This window comes from Vulpes vulpes, chromosome 6, assembly GCF_048418805.1.
Source record: "Vulpes vulpes isolate BD-2025 chromosome 6, VulVul3, whole genome shotgun sequence".
Taxonomy (NCBI): domain Eukaryota; kingdom Metazoa; phylum Chordata; class Mammalia; order Carnivora; family Canidae; genus Vulpes; species Vulpes vulpes.
This window is the reverse complement of record NC_132785.1, coordinates 8,721,040-8,743,434: the sequence shown is the minus strand read 5'-3', so window position 1 is coordinate 8,743,434 and position 22,395 is coordinate 8,721,040. Positions and strand designations below refer to the sequence as shown.

The 22,395-nt window shown below is 40.4% G+C and overlaps 1 protein-coding gene across 3 annotated transcripts in view; it reads left to right on the top strand.

The window, feature by feature from the left end:
- DGKH (diacylglycerol kinase eta) overlaps nt 1–22,395 on the top strand; it is a 176,902-nt gene that overhangs the window by 61,531 nt on the left and 92,976 nt on the right. For all 3 annotated transcript variants that reach the window (XM_072760621.1, XM_072760620.1, XM_072760623.1), the window contains exons 3-4: nt 18,240–18,350; nt 21,202–21,282. In XM_072760621.1, the coding sequence (XP_072616722.1) occupies nt 18,240–18,350; nt 21,202–21,282 (192 nt within the window). The remainder of the gene's footprint in view (nt 1–18,239; nt 18,351–21,201; nt 21,283–22,395) is intronic.

Here is a 22,395-nt window from a genome sequence, read left to right as displayed (position 1 = left end):
GTGAATTGAAAAGAGGGAAAGGAATATTTCCTTCCATCCTGACAATAACAAAAAACATTCACATTTTTTTTTTCAACGGTTTTCTCAAGTGAGTGGGAGTGTGAATAAGATGCGGAAGAAATAAAATAATGTGGATTCTAGAAGGACTTTTGAGGGTTAGGGAGATAGAGTTAAACAGTCTCCTAAAAGACTGAGTGGGTAACTTGACCTGTTTTATGATTTATTTTCTTTTCATACTGTAATATATTTTTCAGAATTCATGTGCCACTGACAATATTGAAAATAGAAGAGATAAGCTTTTTAGAGTAAACATCATCTTAGCACATTGCTCTCCTCTGTGAATCCATTACCTTTTACAAATAGGGCCCGGTGAGGACTGAGCACATGGTAGTGCCAATGAGTGAACTCTCCTTGGGAGACACATTTGGAAAGGAGTGTGTTAAGCCGCACATTGAAGGGTGAGTCGATGAGGGGAAAGATCCTGGGGTCGAGCATTCTGGGTCTGCAGAAAGATTTATAGAAAGGCCTCAAGGTGGGAGGATGTGCGTTTTGTTCAGGCAGTGGCAGGTAGACCGGTGTACCAAGACCATCAGCTGTAGGATAGTGAGGCGGGAATCTGTGCCTGGGTTGGAGGCACAGATTTATATTATATATATATATAAATATATATTTATATATAATAAATATATATAAATAAATATATATTATATATAAATATATAAATATATTTATAATATATTATTAAATATATATATTTAGGGCCCTAAATATAGCCAAGGGCCCTAAATATAGATGTTCTGCTTTTTTCTGTGGTTATGAGCAACCAACAAAGACTTCAGATGGGGAAATGATAGGATGAGAGCCATAGCTTAAGGAAACAATTCTGGAGGAGAAGATGGAAGGAGTATGGTTAATTAATTAGAACGAAGGAGCAGTTTAAGTCATATGATTTTCTTTTATGAACAATAGGAAACATGGGTTGGCTTGTAATGTTCAGTTGAGGCCACACACAGTCAGTTAGCATCCCCCGTTCCTATACTCAAAGGAGTAAGAGCTATGAGAAGGAGCCCCGGCCAGGCCAGCAGGAGGGTTTGGCTTCTTGGTTTTGGTTTGGACACCTTGAGTGTGGTGTTTCTCTCAGCTTGTGTTTCTTGATGGTAAGAGAACACTTGGTCTGCACTTGCTGGGGAGACCAGGACAGAAATGTCCCAGCGTCCCTGTTTGGTCTCACAGATCTGGAGGACACAGGTATTTTGTTCATATTGTGTACCAGGGCCCTCTGGGTTTTGTCTCTTTTATTTCTGCCAACCTTTGGCCAAGTCTCGAGTGATCTGTCTTCCTCTGTGATGAGTTATTAAGAGTAGAGTTCTTTTCCACCCTTCCAAACTCAAACTGGAGCAGCAGTAACTTCTGAATGAAGGGTTGGCCTGGGTGGTAGTGGGGCCAGCTGATGTGGCTCCTGTCTCCAGCAGTTCTTCCCCCAGGGCTAGTCCTGATGGCTTCGTAGGAGTTCATGGTTCGTGTCTGGGTGAGAAGTAACAAAGTGACTAGCATTGGGGCAGTGGTGGTTGGAGCAGAAAGGAAACCAGATTTTTAAAAATAGTTTATTTATTCATGAGAGACACAAAAAGAGAGGCAGAGACATAGGCAGAGGGAGAGGCAGGCTCCCTGCGGGGCGGCTCTATCCCAGGACCCCAGGATCATGCCCTGAGCCAAAGGCAGACCCTCAACCACTGAGCCACCCAGGTGCCCTGAAGACCAGATTTCAAAAATATTTCAATGGCACCCTAAAGGATTTAGGAGCAAGGGAGAATGGAGGATAGCTTGGCAGTTTGTGGATTGTGTGCTTCTAGGGAAATGCTGCTGCTGCTAACAGATGGGGTCACAGGAAGAGGAGCAGAGTTGCCGTGGGAAGGTGCTGCATTCAGTTTGAATTCCGGATGGGTGACTTTTACCCAGTGTTGTGTAGTTATTACCTGGAAGTTTCAAAATTAGAATCTAGGTTTCCTGAACCGGAGCAATGTTTTTTTTTCCATTGTACTAAGACACACGTTACATGAAATAAAATGTACTTGTAGGGTTTCAGGTGGTGATAGTGTCTCCATGTGGAGATATCAGTTAGCAACTATAAAAGGAGCTGGAGTAAAAAAAACTTGAGAATTGGGACCCCTGGTGGCTCGGCGGCTGAGCATCTGACTTTGGCTTAGGGTGTGATTCTGGAGTCCCAGGATCGAGTCCCACATTGGGCTCCCTGCATGGAGCCTGCTTCTCTCCTTGCCTATGTCTCTGCCTCTTATGAATATATTTTTAAAAAATCTTAAAAAAATTAAAAAACTTGAGAATAAATGTAGAAATTTGTTTGAGGAGTTATCTGTATACTTAGAGACATAATTGGAGCTATGCAAGGGGTAAGTTCACCCAGAGAGATTTGGCATATAGGGTATTATTGGAAATAGCCGTAGGGCTGTTTTCTTGAAGAAAAAGGGAGAGTATTTGGTGAGGCTGAAGAAAAGTGAAAGAGACAGCAAGAATATTCTTTTTTTTTTTTTTTTTTCAAAAGAAGGTTTGTAGTAATGGGGAGGAAGGCAGAGATTGTGACCTCGGATGTAATGACCAGGTGAAAAAAAGTTTTTTACTTTTTCAAATCAGACATGCCAAGGGAGCAGTGGATGAGGGGGAACAATTAGGTATGGAGAGAGAGAATAGTTGATCAGCAAACTGATCACAATTGGGTAGCATAGGGACGAGGGGCATGGGGCTGGCTACTAGCCCCATAGAGATGAAGTCAACCTGGTCCTGCCTTTGGGCAGCCAGCCTACTGACACTAAAGGAGTAGCAGACAGAATCAAGAACAACATGAGAACCACTGATCTACTGAGCACTGTGTGTCAGGCAACACACTTTACACATATTGAATCATGCAGTCCGAACGACACCCCGATGAATTGGTTGTCATCGTCGTCATCCACCTTGGGAAGGAGAGGAAATGTAGGTGCAGTGATTTGCCCCACATCTTTAACAGCCAGTCAGCTGCGGAGTCAGGATTTGCAACCAGGCCATAGCGCTGCACCACTACCCATTGTGTGAACCAATTATTAGACTAGTGTAGAGAGAGACAGAAGAACAATGTACTAGAGAGCACAGAAGAGGGAAGAGTTAAATTTTTCTGACAAGGGAGAGAGTAGGGCAGGGAAGATCTCAGAGGGAGATGGATCCCAATGAAGGAACCGACTGTTATGGCCAAAGCGTAGAACCCACGTTTCACCTAGTAGCTTACACAGCCTACATCTCTGCCCCATCCTGATCACACAGGGCACCCACATTTGATTTTATCCATTTCTGTGAACAGTTAAGATGTTTTTTAAAAAAATATGATAGAACTGAGGGGCTTCTGGGTGGCTCAGTCAGTTGAGTCTGACTCTGGGTTTTGGCTCAGGTCATGATCTCAGGATCATGAGATCAAGCCCCGAGTGGGGCTCCAAACTCAGTGGGGAGTCTGCTTGAGATTCTCTCTCTCTCTCTCTCTCTCCTTCTGTCCCTCCCCTGTTCATTTTCTCTCTCTCTCATAAATAAATAAATCTTTAAAAAAATCTGATAAAATTAGATTATTCTTTTAGGGGTATGAGTCCTGCTTATTGAAACCATCATTAAAATAGTTTATCTTTTGAAAATAGCATATATGTAATTTATGTTACATATTTACCTATCAGTTCAGAGAATGGGCAGAGATCTGAGAATTTCTTACGCTTTAGGGAGCCATGTTATCTCTGAAGAAGAACCAGAGAATTTGAGAGGCAGGTTATCTAAGATGTAATCAAAACTCCGGAAAATAAGCAGATATTTTTGCAGAGAATGGTTAATAGCCCTTTCTGAGATAAGTATATGTAGTAAATATATGACTCCTGGTTATATGTGGTCAGGCTACCAGACCTGAGCTTCACCTTATTTCCCATCTCATTGCTGGCCGCACCACTGACTCTAAGCTTCTCCCTCAGCGAAACAGCAGTCTAAGATTGGGAACGCCAGAGAGAGCAGCAGACTTGTGAGACTCAGGCCTGGCGTGAGGTTGTCTGTTTTGTACATTAGTTACTAGTTTAAAAAATTAACATAGCATTTAGTGGTTTATTTTAGGCCACATCAAAATGCCTGTACATCAAAATAGTTGTATCATTGTGGCCTTGTGGGAAAGTGGTTACATCAGAACATCATGTGTGGGCAAAGGATTATTCTTGGAAGTGAGTAGAGGCGTTTGATAAGGGAAGAAGTAAATTCAGAATTGGAAAAATAGATTTTTTTTTTTAAAAACCCCTTTACAATGCAGTTATGTGCCGCTTTCAGGTATAGGCAAGGAACTCTGACAAGAGGCCTACCCGTGTTCCTGTCTCTGGAAGAAAACCTGAGCATTAGGCATGACACCACTACCACCCAGTGGTAATCCGTTGTAGTTCATTGTATTTTATGAAAGTATGTCTGACGTTGACTCGACATGTGCATGTTGTATGTTCTCCTTTAAATAAAAGTGTAAGAGCACTTTATAAAATCACATATTTTAATTTTTTAAATATTATTTGGAAAACTGCATTCAGAAACTCCTAAAGAAGGAATATATCGAAAGTAGAGGTAGAACTTAATTTTAGGGATAAACAAATAAAGCTTCACAGAATAACTACAATCTCAGGAAGGTAATTTACATATATATAGGTCTTCTCAAGAAAATTACAAACCAATATAAGGGACAAAGTACTTTAGTATGAACTAGATGGTTCATTGGCAAAGAGGGTAATTAGAATATGTTGTGTAACCTCCATGACTTTGCTTTAGAATATATTCATTAACACTTAAATATCAATGTCCCAAATATTAGGGTTCATGGTCTACCAAATAAAATAACAAAGATATTTGGAATATATTTAAAATTTTCAGAATACCTCAGTAGGCCCCAGGGAAGTATGGGTTCTTCATTTTGTGTCCTGGTGCGTGTGTTCTCTCGGTTTCTTGAGGAGCAGACCTAGTAATCACTTCTCAGGGTTTGTGCATGCTGCAGCATAACTGGCCTTTGTCTGCCACATTAGATTTTTTCCCTTTTAGACAGGAGTTGTGACGGAAAGCCTTTTCCATCATTGGATTGACATGGCAGGATGAAAAACTGCAGAACCAAAGACCCGTTTTAGAGTTTTATGCCTCACTTGACTTGACAGCCACATGTACGCACAGCACTAGAGGGTGTATGCTTCCAGTGTATGACGGATGACCACGCTACATTTTTGTCTCAACCTATGTATCCTAGACAACCTGAGCCAGTGTTATATGTAAAAGTAACAATTCTGGTAAAATCAACAGAAACCAATAGAGTTTGTATATTTTTCTAAGAATGCAAATAAATAAAACTATTCCTTACCTTCTAAGATATTAAATGGCAAGGTTTTATTGTATGAACATTAAATATCATTGTATCGAAACACATGTAATCCTCTTGCCTCACAATTTTCGAACTGGATTTCATGGAACTGTAGAAATTCCTGTGAGGTACCCCAGAATGAGGAGGCTGAGCTGGTCAGGTTGGGTCACTTTCTCAAAGCACCTGGTCATATCTCCTCAGATTATTCTAGTGCACAAAACTGCTGGAGGACAGCTGCTCCAAGTGGCATCTTATAAAAGGGGTATTGTTTTGTGATGTAAATGGAAAAGCACCCGCATCACCCTCTTCCATTGTCATTAAACACTGGCTTCAGAAAAACACCCTGTGTCCATTCCTCTGTAGGCTGGACTACCTCTGTATTAGTGCATTATCACCTGGCTCCTCACTGAAACATCCATCCCCTTCTTGTAGTCACTGCAGTTCCTCTACTGGCATTTGCTTTCTTGGCAGGGTCAGGCTGGTGCTGGCCCTGGCTTTGGGTGCTGGTGCAGGCTGGAGACATATTAGGGAAAGGGCAGGATAAGCAGCTGGATGACTCTTCTCTGTCCCCCCATTACCCAGCACATGGTGGTATCCAGTGCAGATCCCAACTCTTCATTCCTTACCTTCTTCTGCGAATCAAATACCTGTTTTCTCTGAATGATGGTTTCTTGTGAGTATCTGGCTCTCAGGAGAAGGAAGGGGAAAATGGGAGTGGGCCTGGTCTGTTATTAAACCCAAATTACTGCCCCCCCCCCACCTCTACTGGAGCAGAGCCAGTGGGGGTGTAGAGAGGGCAGGAGCGGCATGTTAATGGGGCTCCACGCTTAGAGAAAGACACATTTTAAGTGTAGAGTTTCTACAAACTATTACTTAAATATTGTTTAAGTGAGGGTTTATTAAGCCTGACTGATGATTACAATCACCAAGAGAGCTTTTAATATGTGTAGGTTTCTATGCCCTATCCCAGATCGATTGAATCAAAACCTCCCAGATGAACAGAGGTTCTTAATGTCCATAAAGTTTTCCATGTCATTCAGATCACCGGCCAGATTTCAGAACAACTGTGTATTTAATAGAGCTTAATGTAATATAGTATAGTCCTTTTATTATTTTTAGATTGATTTATTTATTTGAGAGAGAGAGAGTGAGAGTGAGAGAATGAGTGGGAGGGGCGGAGGCAGAGGGAGAGAAAATCTGAAGTGGTCTCTTGACCTGGGGCTGGATCTCAGGACCCTGAAATCATGACCTGATCGGAAACCAAGAGTCGGACACTTAATCAACTATACTACCCAAGGCCCCCTATATGTATAGTCCTATTAATAAAGAGGTCCAGGTTTGTTTTTAAGGAAGTAGGAAGTTTATGGTTGGATAAAATTCAGAAGGGGAAAGGACACAAAGCAGGAAACCCAAAAAGGTCTGGAATCTAGAGCACCTGAGGGAAATTTTGGAGGCTCATAGAAAAGCCAGGCTTGAAGCATTTGAACCCGTGGCTGATAAAACAGGTAGACAGACGGACTCAGAATGAGATCCAATGACTGACCTTCGAAAGCTGTAAGAAGAGAGGCAGTAATCATTCAGCATAGCTTCTGGCATGTTTGTGGAGAAAAATAGTTCTTGTTTTATAATCACACAAAGGATATTTGGAAGGGCTAATAAAAGAAAAAAAAAAGCAATGTTATGATAGGAGACACAATACATTGAGACTTGTGATAAGGATAGACTTGTAGTTTCAGAGACATTGGATCAAATGAGTGACGTGTTTGGCCACCTTTCAAGCCAAATTATGTAAGTTCGACTGTTGGATAAAGTAATGGAAGGATAGAAAATCTGTTCAGAATAATAATTGATTTATACATTCTCCAGATATATCTGCCTCGTATGCCATCCAAAGCCAATATTAATGCTGACAAGAGAGATGGCCTCCGTTAAGAATGATGAAAACATGCTAGTGGATAAAAACAGAATGGCTTTTAATTTTTTGGGGAAAAAAAGTAGAATAGTCAACAACTAAATGCTTATATTTGCTCCAAGGGCCTTTGCCAAGGAGAAGATGGCCACCAAGGAAGTTCCTCTGGATCCAACTCTCAGAATGCTGGCAAGGCCCCTGCCCAGGCTCTCCCTTTAAGAGCTCTTAAGATATCGTGCAGTTCAAATTTCCTTACGTCATTCATTCAAGTGTTTCCTTAATATAATGATTAGGGGCTATTTTCTGTGTAAAGAACTGTGATAAGTGCTGGGCCACAGTGGTGACTGCAGTGGATCCCATCCTTCTCTCATTTCGCTCACAGGCTAGTTGGGAAGGTAGATCCATCAGTTCAATTATTCCAGCTAATTAAATTTTGAAGTGCCAGTGGGACCCAAGGCACTTTCTATCCTTGCTGGACTATTCTTAGGCCAACGTTCTAAGACGTGAGATAGTGATATATAGTAGTTGTAAACCTTGCTCCATTATTAAATGCTAGTTCGTGATTGCACTGTGTTCTTATGTTTAATGTTTAGAGAATTATGCATTTTGGGGACTGAATACTTCATGTGATTAAAATTGGTCTTCGTGGAAGTGGTTCCAAATCCACAGCTTGCCAGATACATCACCAAAATGACATCATAATTGTTACTAAAAAAAATGGCTCAGATAAAGATTAGGAGTACAGATAGATCTGGAGCCCTTACAACAGTGATTCTCAGTAGAGGTGTTTTGGAAATTTGTGGATGCATTTTTTTTTAATTATCCCATTTTTTTTTTTTTTAATGATTTTGGCATAGTGAGCCTTCCAAGCCAGCAACCCTACAACATACCTGGCAGGTGAAAACTTCAAAGAATTGTCCTCTATCATTGATGACCTTCAAATGTCCCACAGGATATCATGGGCAAACATTGTTTATAATCACCTGAGCTTAAAACCTAATTTCATAGAATACAAAATCATTAAGTATTGTTACAAGGTATTAATTTTCCAGGTATATAACTACTGTGTGTAAAAAGAGAAGCTTATAGTTTGTTTTGAGAAGAGGAGGAGGGACAGGGAGGGAGGGAGGAGTAGAAGGGGAGGGAGAGAGAGAGTCTTAAGCAGGCTTCATGCCCAGTGCAGAGCCCAATGCAAGGCTCCATCTCACGATCCTTAAAATCATGACTCGAGCTGAAATCAAGAGTCAGAAGCTTAACCAACTGGGCCACCCAGATGCCTGTATACTTTGGTTTATGGTCAGAACTTTACCAGGAGCTCTTTACAACTTCAGAAAATTATTATGTCACTGATGGCCATACTAGTCACTCCTGCATCTGGCATTTTTTTTTAATTTTTTTTTTTTTTTTGCATCTGGCATTTGAGGTTGGTATATGAATGGAGATTTTATGGTAGATGTAATCCCCTCTTTCCTTTGTTATGTCCGCCATTATAGTCATTTGCATATTGAAGTACACATTATCTTACTATTATATGTTACTCTTTAAAAATGTCTCATTTATGTAACACTTAGAGTATTAATTTTTTTACTATCTTTAGAATTCATTTCATTAAGGTTTTCAGAAAATATAAAACTCAAATGTAATTGTCTATGTCCACCACAACATAGAATAAAATAAATGGTTCATGCATGTGCGTGCACACACACACACACACACACACAGTCTTTGTGTGATAATCTCCCTTTATATGAGCATTGGGCCCTTGTTCAAGAGTGTTATCTCTTTATTTAACCACTTAAATGGTTAGTAGTATGACCTGCTAAAATAATACCTTACTTACGCCACTTGATATTTAATATAGCCTTTGGGGTTTATGAAAGATATTTACACATTCTGTTTCATCCCCACAACTCTGAGGAATACAGGGCAGGTGATCTTTATCCTCACTTTACACATGGGGAATTTTGGTTCACAGACGTTGTTACTTCAATTTCTTACTTTCTGTTTCCTGATTACTCAATAAATTTTTTTTATAAATTTATTTTTTATTGGTGTTCAATTTCCCAACATATAGAATAACACCCAGTGCTCATCCCATCAAGTGCCCACCTCAGTGCCCATCACCCAGTAACCCCCACCCCCCGCCCTCCTCCCCTTCCACCACCCCTAGTTCGTTTTCCAGAGTTAGGAGTCTCTCATGTTCTGTCTCCCTCCCTGATATTTCCCACTCATTTTTTCTCCTTTCCCCTTTATTCCCTTTCACTATTTTTTATATTCCCCAAATGAATGAGACCATATAATGTTTGTCCTTCTCTGATTGACTTATTTCACTCAACATAATACCCTCCAGTCCCATCCCTGTCGAAGCAAATGGTGGGTATTTGTCGTTTCTAATGGCTGAGGAATATTCCATCATATACATAAACCACATCTTCTTTATCCATTCATCTTTCGATGGACACCGAGGCTCCTTCCACAGTTTGGCTATTGTGGACATTGGTGCTATAAACATCGGGTGCAGGTGTCCCGGCGTTTCATTGCATCTGTATCTTTGGGGTAAATCCCCAGCAGTGCAATTGCTGGGTCGTAGGGCAGGTCTATTTTTAACTCTTTGAGGAACCTCCACACAGTTTTCCAGAGTGGCTGCACCAGGTCACATTCCCACCAACAGTGTAAGAGGGTTCCCTTTTCTCCGCATCCTCTCCAACATTTGTGGTTTCCTGCCTTGTTAATTTTCCCCATTCTCACTGGTGTGAGGTGGTATCTCATTGTGGTTTTGATTTGTATTTCCCTGATGGCCAGTGATGCGGAGCATTTTCTCATGTGCGTGTTGGCCATGTCCATGTCTTCCTCTGTGAGATTTCTGTGCATGTCTTTTGCCTATTTCATGATTGGATTGTTTGTTTCTTGGCTGTTGAGTTTAATAAGTTCTTTATAGATCTTGGATGCTAGCCCTTTATCTGATATGTCATTTGCAAATATCCTCCCATTCTGTAGGTTGTCTTTGAGTTTTGTTGACTGTATCCTTTGCTGTGCAAAAGCTTCTTATCTTGATGAAGTCCCAATAGTTCATTTTTGCTTTTGTTTCTCTTGCCTTCATAGATGTATCTTGCAAGAAGTTACTGTGGCCAAGTTCAAAAAGGGTGTTGCCTGTGTTCTCTTCTAGGATTTTGATGGAATCTTGTCTCACATTTAGATCTCTCATCCATTTTGAGTTTATCTTTGTGTATGGTGCAAGAGAGTGGTCTAGGTTCATTCTTCTGCATGTGGATGTCCAGTTTTCCCAGCACCATTTATTGAAGAGACTGTCTTTTTTTTCCAGTGGATAGTCTTTCCTCCTTTGTCGAATATTAGATGACCATAAAATTGAGGGTCTACTTCTGGATTTTCTAGTCTATTGTTCCTGGGGCCTCACAGGATAAACAGTGCCCACTGAGCTTCACAGTGGCCTCATAGGATAAACAGGTTAAACAACCTTCACTGATTACTCAATAAATTGATTCACATATATTAATTGTATAGGCTATATGGAGGATGGAAAAGTAAATAAGATATAGGAGAGACACACAATTAAAAAAATTTTTTTTAAAGTCCATTAATTAACATATAATGTATTATTGGTCTCAAAGGTAGAAGTCCAGTGATTCACCAGTCTTATATAACACCCAGTGCTCATTACATCACATGCCTTCCTTAATGCCCATAACCCAGTTACTTTGTTCCCCCAAACCCCTTCCCCTCCAGCGGCCCTTAATTTGTTTCCTATGATTAAGAGAGACACAAAATTTTTAAAATCTCTGTACAGCAAGACTAATGCTCTAAATTATGTATGAGCGTAGTGTTGTGGCTATACCTAGGATGTACTGGTGGCCCGAGCCTTGAAGGATGATAGAATGGGGTAGGGGTTACAAGAAGAAGCAAAGGACCGTGTTGTAAGCAGAAGGAAGAACTCAAGAAAGAGACTGGACATGGGGAAGCATGGAAGGTTTGAGGATTAGCAAGTGCTTCTCTTCTACTCTGCTATTAGGTGAATTTAGGACTCTTGAAGATGAATCCGCACAAGAAGATGGGTCACTTGTGGAAGGGGGATCTGCATGCCCAGTTCATAAGGCTAGAATTATTCTGTGGGTGATAGGAAACCACTGAACATATTAAACCAGAGTTTGACGGGATCAAATCTCTTGCTGGGGAATAATTCTGTCCATGGTGGAAAGAATGGACTAGTGGTGGGAAAAATGGAGGGCATGGAGGACATTTAGGAAACTGTTGGGTCCAAGGGAGTTGGAGGAGCTTGGAGGTCCAAAGCAATGACAGGAGGAGTGGAAAGGGATGGACTGAAGAAATGAAACCTTGCTATAATAAATAATACTTATGCTAGGGACTAAGATTAGTCAAGATAATATCTTGTCATACTACATTTTTAAAGAATTATGTATTCTTTTGTATCCACTCCCTTGTGTGTCATCATAGCACATATTGATATACAGGTATTAATTCCAATTTAGAGATTAAAGTCTATAAAACCAAAGGGACTTACCATTAAAGAAAGTCAAATAGGCTCAACGATATTATAGGTTCTGTACAGGCACCCAAGAAGGCACAGACAGCGTTCAGGAGCTTATATAACAAAAACATAAGGAAATGTATGTGTCAAAGAAAAATTTCGTATTTGAGGGGATAGAATTGACAATAGTTAAGAGAGATGGGGGCGAGGAGTGCCTGGGTGGCTTAGTCAGTGGAGCATGCTGCTCTTGATCTCTCTCGGTTGTAGGTTCAAGTCCCACGTCGGGTGTAGAGATTACTTAAAAAATAAAATCTTTAAAAAGGGAGAGAGAGAGATGAGAAGGAAGTGGTGTGAAAACTCTCTCGACCCACGTCTCAGTCTGTTCAGGCTCCTATAAGAAAAATACCGTACACTGGAGGGCCTCCCCAACAAATTCATTTTTCACAGTTCTGGAGGCTAGGAAGTCCCAATCGGGGCACTGGCAGATTTAGTGTCTGGTGAGGGCTTGCTTTCTGGTTCATAGATGTCCATCATCTTGCTGTGTCCTCATGTGGCAGAAGGAACTCTCTGGGGTCTGTTTCATAAGGTCACAAATCCTAAAAGGCCCTACCTCCTAATACCAACAAATTCGGGGTTAGAATTTCACTTTTGGGAGGACACACAAACATTCAGTCCATAATAACTAATTTCATTCCCATTCCTTAGAAGAGAAGTTACGGGGTCATATTGGGACAAGATGAGGAGAAGCTATAGATTCTTCTGGAATTTTTGAAGACATCTGTAAAAGATGAATCATCGCTGACATTTCCATTTCACTATATGAAGCGTTTCACCACACCTATTTGATGGCCAAAAAAAAGTCAGCATACGAAAATGTACATTTATCAGATAATCGGGCAGTAACTGATTTTTAAAAAATTCTTTGCTTTATAAAATGGCTCACTGAGTGACTATTAAAATTGTGCTCTCCTTGGGACAGTAAAGTAGTATTCCACCCAAGGAGCTTCAACTTGTGGCACACAGGTGTTTCTGATTATAGGTGAAACCTTAGAGCAACCATGTGCTCTAAAATTTTTTTAAAGATTTAAATGATTTTAAAATTTTTAAAAAGAGAGGGACGACTGGGTGGCTCAGCGGTTTAGCACCTGCCTTTGGCCCACGGTATGATCCTGGAGTCCTGGGATCGAGTCCCGCATCGGGCTCCCTGTGTGGAGCCTGCTTCTCCTTCTGCTTATGTCTCTGCCTCTCTCTCTCTCTCTTTGTGTGTCTCTCATGAATAAATAAATAAAATCTTTAAAAAAATAAAAGAGAAATGATTTTTTTTTGGAGCTAGACAGGGAACATGAAATAAGCAATTCCACAGCTTTAGGACATGAGACTACAGACTTCTTTGGAAAGCCAGCTAGATAAGAGAGTTTTCAACTTTAAGTTTATTTTATTGAAATAATTTTTTCCAAGGCCAAGTTCATTGAACTCTTTGCTTTTAACATCTGGAAACTGGGTAATTGGATTACAGCAAAGTCTACATGGCTTTACTGACTTTTCATAAGTGTTGGATAGCACTGAACTAGTATCTGCCAGATTATATGACTGAATGTCAGTTAAATGTAAATGTTTCTAAGCTCTTTTTTGAGAGAAGGAACGGTGTATCCCTTGTCCTGGAGATTGTGAGCAAAATAAAAATAAAATTTAATACTTAATTTTAACAGGTTCTTAATTATAATTCTCTGATCATAAACTGTCTTTCATCTGCTACTAACTTCAAATTGTTATTCTAGTTGAACATGAACATTGAACATAATAAACATGATTTTAAGGAACGATTTCTTGTTTATTCACTTAGTATATGCAGTGTTTTGGGATTTTTGGACCAGCACATGTTTTTCTCTGAACCACACTTGATAATATGATTATATTTTCTAGAGCTGTTGCAAATTAATCATTTTTTGTTATACTCCTTCTTTTATAAGAAGTGTTTGTTTAACTAGCCATATATAAACAGAAGTTTATTTTGAGGATTGACTTTCATGTGAATAAGTACTTTCTAGTTAAATATTTTAGATCCCATCTTTTAGAAGAAAGTAAGCTAGCCTCAGAATGTCTTTTCTTTCTTCTTTTTTTTTTTTTAAGAATTTTAAATTAACTGTGTAACATAAAGAAGTTTGTAAATGCCTGAAGATAAGGACCGTGTCTTACACATCTTCATATTCCCCCTACAGCCTCACACATTGCCGATTAATCCATGCTTATGCAACATTTAAAGAACATAAAGTGATACAGAAAAAAAAAAAAACAGATAAACTATTTGCTTTGAAAGGGACTATGTAAGGATCATCTCCAAATTAGCAATCAGGATAGATGGACATTTTCCTGTCCTCTTCCCATCTGTCCCCAACCCCTCAGTCAGGGATCCATATACCTTTGTGCATTGCAGCTGCTGGTTTTATATGCATGAAAAGAAGTGGGCTCAGGCCTGCTGAATGCTGGAAAACCTAGTATCATATCCAGCCACTGTGCCCTGTTTTCTAATTCTTTCATTCTTTAAAAATACAAAGTTATCTACATACTATTTTACTTTAGCTAAAAGCTGTTCAGGGCAACATTTACAGAGGCCCTAAAGTGTTAGCCAGTGTGTTAGATGGTGTAGGATGCTGTCTTTGCTCTTAGGAAGGTCACATTGTGGCTGGACCACACACAAGTAAGCCGGTGCCATCTGGTGCCCTAGATGCTGTTATACACGTAGGGTAAGGCACTTCAGAGGGACGAAGGTGGGGTTAGTGACTTCCTCCTAAGGGTCAGGGAAGCCGTCACAGGGGCAGTGGCACTGGATCAGAGTTGAGATGGAGAAGAGTTTTCAAGATGGGCCAATTGAGGAGAAGCCATTTAGGGCAGAGGGAGGAGCGTGGGCAGGAGTAGGTGACGAGGTTGGAGAGATGCTGCAGGGTCTTCTATGGTACGTACGCAAGTTTGGGCTTTATGCTGTGGGCAAAATAGAATTAAGCTGTGGTATAACATAACCAGATTTTCATTTTAGCAAATCACTCCGGGGGAGGTGCTGGGTAATTTAGTTGGTTAAGTGGCCAGCTCTTGAATTTTGGCTCAGGTCATGATCTCAGGGTCCTGGGATCGAGCCCCGCATCAAGCTCTGGGCTCAGCGGTGGAGTCTGCTTAGGATTCTCTCGTCTCCCTCTGCCCCTCCTCCTGCTTGTGCTCTCATTCTCTCTTTCTCTCTCTCAAAACAAATGAATAATAAGTAAATAAATGAGTAAATCTTAAAAAAAAAATCACTCTGATAACTATGTGGAGAGTGAAGTAGGTTATTGATGCTTTCCTTAGTGCTTATAGAACATAAATAGGCCAAACTTGGCCTCATTGCCTTAAACAAAACTTTACAAAAATCCCTATACATTCACTTCTAGAACAACTGATTTGTTCTTCACGTGAGTTATATTTTTATGGTATTTCAGTACTTTGTGTTTGAGTATAAGGGTTAGGACTCTCCCCTGGGTGCCACCAGATGCTCCAGCAGTGCAGTAACACCGCTCACTGCATCACTCTTCCTACACCCCTTTCTCTCTGTCTTTCACATATGGTTGCCCAAGCCAAAGGCTTAGACTTTTCCTTGGTTCTTCTCATTTCTCTTGCCCTTTATGCCTATCAGTAGACCCAGTGGATTCAGCCTCCAAAATCACATCTCAAATAGCTCCACTTCTCTCCATCTCAGTGATGCGACAACTTGCACTCAAGTCCCTAGTGTCTCCCCCTTGGACACTTCCCCATTCTCGCTCTCCAGCTTCAAACATCTCACTAGCTTTTTGCACGTACAATAAAAAGTGAGTTCCCCACTGTGGCCTCATCTCCTGGCTTTTATCTCCTTTGACCTCATCTCTTGACGCTCTCCCCTTCTGCTCCAGCTGTTATTTGCCCTTACCGTGGCCTGCAGACACTTGTTCTCTTTCTTCTTCCAAGAAGCTCTTAGAATTTGGTGCCTGGCAAATACTCCCCGAACTTAATAGCATAATGATATCATAATAATAACACTTTCTGCCATTTATTGAATGTTTTCTGTAACCCAGACAGTGTGCTAAGTGCTCTCCGGCCATTATCGTATAATTAACTTAGATGCAACAAGCTTGTGAAGCTGGTCTTATTATTATTCCTGTATTTCAGGAGAGGAGACTGGGACAGATTGCTAAGGCAACTTGCCCAGCTTCCTATTTTCGGTGTGTGGTGGAGCCCGGCTTGAAGTCTGTCTGTCTGACTCCAAATCGAGCTCTGTGGTACGAAGTTTCAAAAATATTTTGTTATCACCAAAGTTTACAATTCCTGGAAGACAATCTCAGAGCAAGCTATCGAGAAAAATCTCTCCTTGACATTGAAAGTAAACACTAATAGAACTAGGCTATCTTACTGGTGACAACACATTTTTCTCAATAGTTTATGTCTTGTGGATAATAAAAAACAATGTAGTGTAGAGATTGGGAATAAACTCTGGAGTCAGACATGAGTTTCACTTCAGTACCTGCTATTCATTCATAGAGATCTGCATATTGTGGGTGCCGGATAATATTTTTGGCACTTGAGATGCATCACTGGGCACTCCAGGGGGATGGGTTTAAAATTTTGGTTCTATGAGCTGTTTTTGTCCTGGAGGCTAAGTATCTCATTACTGCTCTTTTATGAATTTGGTATAAACTTGACCCCCTCTTGGACCCCATCCCAATGGGGGGCTATTGAGTCAGTCCCATGACATGTTTCCCAAGGACACTCTCAGAGGAGGACTGTAAGTTTAGTTTGCTATAAGTGTATTTTCCTTCTTCCTTCCGTCTTTCCTTCCAATTAAAATGAAGCATTGAATTTAACTTTATTCGATATAATAAACTCAGGTAAATTCTATTCTAAAAGGGGTAGCACAATAAACATAATCAATCGGCAAATTGCATCATACATTAGAAGAGGATAGTAAGGGCTTTGTGTGAGGGAGTAAGTAAGATGAGGGAAAATATGGAGATCGCATTGTGGTATTGATAAGAAGTCAGGGTTGTGGGTCTCACTGAGAAGGTCAGAGACTTGAAGGAGGCGAGGAGTTGGTCAGATGGATATCTGAGGATATAGCCTTTGGCCCTGCCCCATGCCTAGGAGGAGAGAGTACGTGGTGTCCAGACCCAAGAGGAACATGCATGGCCACTGAAAAGCAAACCATCATTGTGGACAAAGGGAGGGAGCGGTACTAGAGGATGCCGGAGGGTTCTAAGTATCTTGTTGGTGATAATGAAATGAACTTCATACACGAAGTATGGGGTCAGACTCAGCACAGGGTCTGGCTCAGAGCCACAGAGCCCCTACCTGCCTTCTCCAGCCACGTCTCCTGTTGCTCCCTCACCGCCAACCCTACTCTGTCTTTATAAACGAAAATTCTTTGAAGATTCCCCAAATATGCATGCTGTTTTAAGTCTTTCTACTTTTGTACACATTTAAAATAGGCTTCTCCATCTCTTGTCATTCTGATCAACTCCTTTAAGACATACCCCGGGCTCTCCTCTGGGAAGACTTCTTCGACTCCCTCTGAAGGAGCTGATGCTTCCACTGTGCCGGACCACCACGCATAGTGCTTTGACTCTGTTTGTTACAATAATACATAGTTAATGATAACATTTAATGAGCACTTACTACATGCCATGCAGTAAGTCCTTTATATGTTTTTACTTTTTTTTTAAAAAAATTTTTTTATTTATTTATGTTAGTCACAGAGAGAGAGAGAGAGAGGCAGAGACAGGCAGAGGAAGAAGCAGGCTCCATGCACCGGGAGCCTGATGTGGGATTCGATCCTGGGTCTCCAGGATCGCGCCCTGGGCCAAAGGCAGGGCGCCAAACCGCTGCGCCACCCAGGGATCCCATATGTTTTTAACATATTCCTCACAACAACCCTGTAAGGTATGTCATGGTGTTGTCCCATTTTCCAGATGAATAATAAAGGTGTGAAGAAGTTCAATAACTTTCCTAAGAATATCCAGTCACTAAGTGTTGGCATCAGGAGGTAAATAGAAAGTTTCTGGCTCTAGAGTCCATGCTCTTAATTATTACCTGAAATTGCCCCTTTACGTTTTCCACCATTATTGAACACTTACTATATACGAGGCAGTGTGCACATCACACTGAATCGTAAGTATTAGTTTGGTGCTTGTGTCTCCTCTATTATCTGTGACTACTTGGAGGACAGGGAACCATGTCAGATTTACCTTTGCTCTTTGGGGCTTTACACATAGGCTCCCTTGGTTGGTCAGAAAGAAGAAACTACTCTCTCCTTTAATTTATAGGACCTGGGAAATAATATTTAAAATATCAGTGATAGTGTGTCATTAATTCTGAACTTTATTTGGTTTGGAATTTCATTTTAATCATATTGTTGTGCTTCTGTCTCTCCCCAGACCAGTATTAAAGAGGGACAACTGTTGAAGCAAACCAGTTCCTTCCAAAGGTGGAAAAAGCGTTACTTCAAGCTTCGAGGCCGTACGCTTTATTACGCAAAGGACTCCAAGGTAATTTGGAAGAATATTACTTGCAAGCACCTGAGGTTATGGATGGATTAAAAATGTTGGTTCTATGAACTTTTTGTCTTGGTGCTCACTAGAGCCTTACTGTTCTGTGAATTCAGACGGATGAGTGTGATCCGTCTTGGACCAAATCCCAAGGGAGTCTATTGAAGTCAAGTTTCATGGCGTGTCTATGGAGGACAGCCTTATGGGAAGGTTCTAGTATAGTTTACTTTCTTCCTATCCTCTTTCCTTAAATGAAAGTAAAACATTAAATGTAACCTTATTAAAGGTAATCGGCTCAAAATTTTGGGTCCCCCCTGCCTCCGTTGCTACCTTTGACCAGGAGAGAGAAAATTGCTATAATTGCTAAGAATCCATCCTCTGGTTTTAGACAAGAGTTTGTGTCCCACTTCCAGCACATTCCAATAGAGTGGCTGCGGGCTGCATGCCTTGTTTTGAGGAGGCTTAAATGAGATAATATACGTGGTGCCTGATACAAAACAATCCCTCAATTATGCTAGCAGTTAAGAATAAAAACCATAGTGAAATGAAATCTAGGCTTTACATAATTTTTATATGACAGTCCAAGAAAATAAGAATGATGTGGTTTGGGAAGAGGAAACTTAGTAATGAGGAGTTTCCATTTAAAGCTGATCTTTTAGTGTTCCTTGAAAATACGGAGATTTCTTGCTACTGAGTCAGTTGAACAATTGATAATTTCCATAGTAAAAAAGTAATGTTCCTGATATAATTAGTAGAGTTATACCCTGGGAGGTAAAATCAAATATGCAAACAAATGTAATTCTTAGTCTATGCAGCTGTACAAGTAATAACCAAATAAAGTAATCTTATTTTAAAAGTCGTTATGTTCGAGGTTGTCCCTGACTTGGCTCCATGCTGCCTTTCCACATTCATCTCTAGGCAGCACTGAGCACTTGATAGCCTTTGGCCCTGCCCCATGTTTACCACCCACAGATGACTTTCCCTCTGTCTCCACTTGATGAAATTCCCTGTTTTCTCTAAGATCCCCTCAAATAGTCTTTATTCCACCATTCACAAGAGCAAGAGTTTAAATGTTTTCTTCTGGAGAAATGACCTGTGACCTTCCATAGCATTCTGTACTATTTCTTCTCTTGCATTTTCAATAGGCCATCTTATATTACAATTAGTTGTGTCTGTTTCTTCTCCTGTGCTAGATTATAAATTCTTTCTGGTCAGGGAACAAGTCTAATAGATTGGTTGGAGTGAAGTGGACTTGCGTACCCTTTAGGGATCTTGGAATGATGGTGGAAGCTATCAGATGAGGGGCCATTTTTCTTTCTTTCTTTCTTTCTTTCTTTCTTTCTTTCTTTCTTTTCTTTTCTTTCTTTCTTTCTTTCTTTCTTTCTTTTCTTTCTTCTTTCTTTCTTTTATTTTTTTTATTTTTTTTTCTTCTTTCTTTCTTTTAAATGTAATTTTATTTTTTTGAAATTTTTTTATTTTTTTGAATTTTTAATTTAAATTCAGTTCAGTTAACACATACTGTGTTATTAGTTTCAGGGGTAGAATTTAGTGATTCATCAGTTGCATATAATACCCAGCGCTCATTCCATCCAGTGCCCTCCTTAATGCCCATCACCCAATTACCCCATCCACTACCCACCTCCCCTCCAGCAACTCTTAGTTTGTTTCCTAGAGTTAAGAGTCTCTTATGGTTTGTCTCCCTCTCTGTTTTCAACTTTTTCCCCCCTTCCCCTGTGATCCTCTGTTTTGTTTCTTAAATTCCACGTCGGAGTGAAATCATGTATGTGATAATTGTCTTTCTCTGACTTATTTCACTTAGCATAATACCCGCTTGTTCCATCGACGTCATTACAAATGGCAAGATTTCATTCTTTTTGATGGCTAAGTAGTATTCCATGTATATATATCCCACATCTTTATCCATTCAACTGTCGATGGACATCTGGGCTCTTTCCATAGCTTGACTATTGTGGGTAATGCTGCTATCAACATTGGGGTGCAGGTGGAAGGGGCCCTTTTACTGCTATTCTGGAGGTGCTCTGTTATACTTGCCTTGCTGCAAGAACATTGAAAGAGTATGAACAATGACCAGCTGACTGAAAGTCAGAAGGATATGTTTATTTCACAGAATTTCCTAATCTCTAAATTGAACATTGTTAAAGATTCCATTTCTGTGGAGTTTTTATCATTGAAACTTTCTGATTAAAACCACTTTTAAAAGTGCAAAAGAAACATCATTTTATATTTGCAGAGTGCATTCACCTCTCATTCAAACCCATTTTTGGATGAGGAAAATAAGTTTCTGAAAGTTCAGTAACTCACCATGATCCAAGCCAGGACTAGTTCTCACCTCACTTAGCAAATGTGGGAATGATAATGCTGCCTCTGCCTTCCTGGCAAAGTTGTTTCAGGCTGTTGCCTGTCAAGAGGCATTGCTGTGTGTGTGTGTGTGTGTGTGTGTGTGTGAGAGAGAGAGAGAGAGAGAGAGAGAGATAGTACACGCACATGTGTGAACGAGTGCATGACACACTGAGTTCCCCATAAATTATACTTCTAGAAAACACAGAACATTTTGCATAGAAACTCTGTGCCACAGGGTTCTTTAAAGACCTTTTCAGTTTGGGATTTATGAGTTAGTTTTACTTTGTGGCTTTACTCTAAGAAGAAATTGCAAAGAACCACTAATGACTTTTTTTTCATTTTCTATTCCTAATCCTTAACATAGCTTCGTAGTCATGACCTGATAGCAAAAAATAATAAATAAATAAATAAATAAATAAATAAATAAAATTATTGACGAGTATTGAGTTAGGTTTTCATTGAATGTGTTTGTGTTTTTTTTCATTAACAGTCTCTGATATTCGATGAAGTTGACCTCTCAGATGCCAGTGTAGCTGAAGCAAGCACAAAAAATGCTAACAACAGTTTCACGGTATGGCTATATTCTGCTGACTTCCTTCTCAAAAGTTATAGAATGACTTTCCTGAGCATGTACAGAATGTCCTCTTCCGTTACCAACTGTGTGTCAACTTACCCGTGTTGGAGCTCCTGCCAACCCAATAAAGTTGAAAGTACGTTGTGTACCCAGTACTATTCATGATTGTTTGGGTCAATAAACCAATGTATTAAATGTGTTTTTTGAAAGTATTTACAATGTTTTCCATTTTAGGCCTTCTAATTTTAGTGCTTTAAATTTTTCACTCCTTTTAAATTTAATACTTCAGCTAATTCCATTGTTTTGGAATATTCAGAAAATCTGTTTCTTACCTTTGATATTAAAAATAATATTTTTCCCTTCTCTTCTGCGTTTTACTCTATTTCTGTCGTTCAGGCAGCTGCTATAGGTCAGGTCTTCATTTATTCTCATGTAAGTAATTCGTTTGATAGCTACTTACGAGGTATCCTCTGTTCCAGTTACAAATCACATTGCTTGAAAGAACTCACTGGCTCACTGTTGCCTGTCAGGTTTCATCTGCAGCTCCATCCTCAAGCTTTGTAAAATCATACCTCTGCATTCTAGCGTTACTGAGACTCTGTCCTCCTGCATCCCACCGGTCCGGCATTTCCATCTGTGCCTGGACTTTTCCCATTCCTCCTGGCTTGAATGAGTTCTCCTCCATCTGTAGCTGTTAAAATTCTACCAGTTTATCTCAGAGATCTCCTCCTTCTACTTCTTTCGTGCAAAAAACATGACTTGAATACACACCACATGTTAAGCACTTGGGCTAAGCAACAGAGATTCAGAGATGAATACATATATTGTTACATCCCTCACAATATTCACAGTAGAGCTCAGTGATGCTCCTCCGGGGTGGTTTTTATAACTATATATTCCTGGGTCCTGTGAGATGCATTGCTCTTGCTGTGGTGTTGCCCCCATCCACACTCCCAGCCCCTGCTCAGGAAGCTACCGCTACTGACAGTGTTGTGCTGTGTCCATCTCCCGGGTTTGCCAGGGCAGGGAAGACAGACAGATGGACAAATAGAGAGCAGTGCCATGATAGAGGTAGGCCCTGGTGGGGGCAGGGGTGGGGGAGGAAGCAAA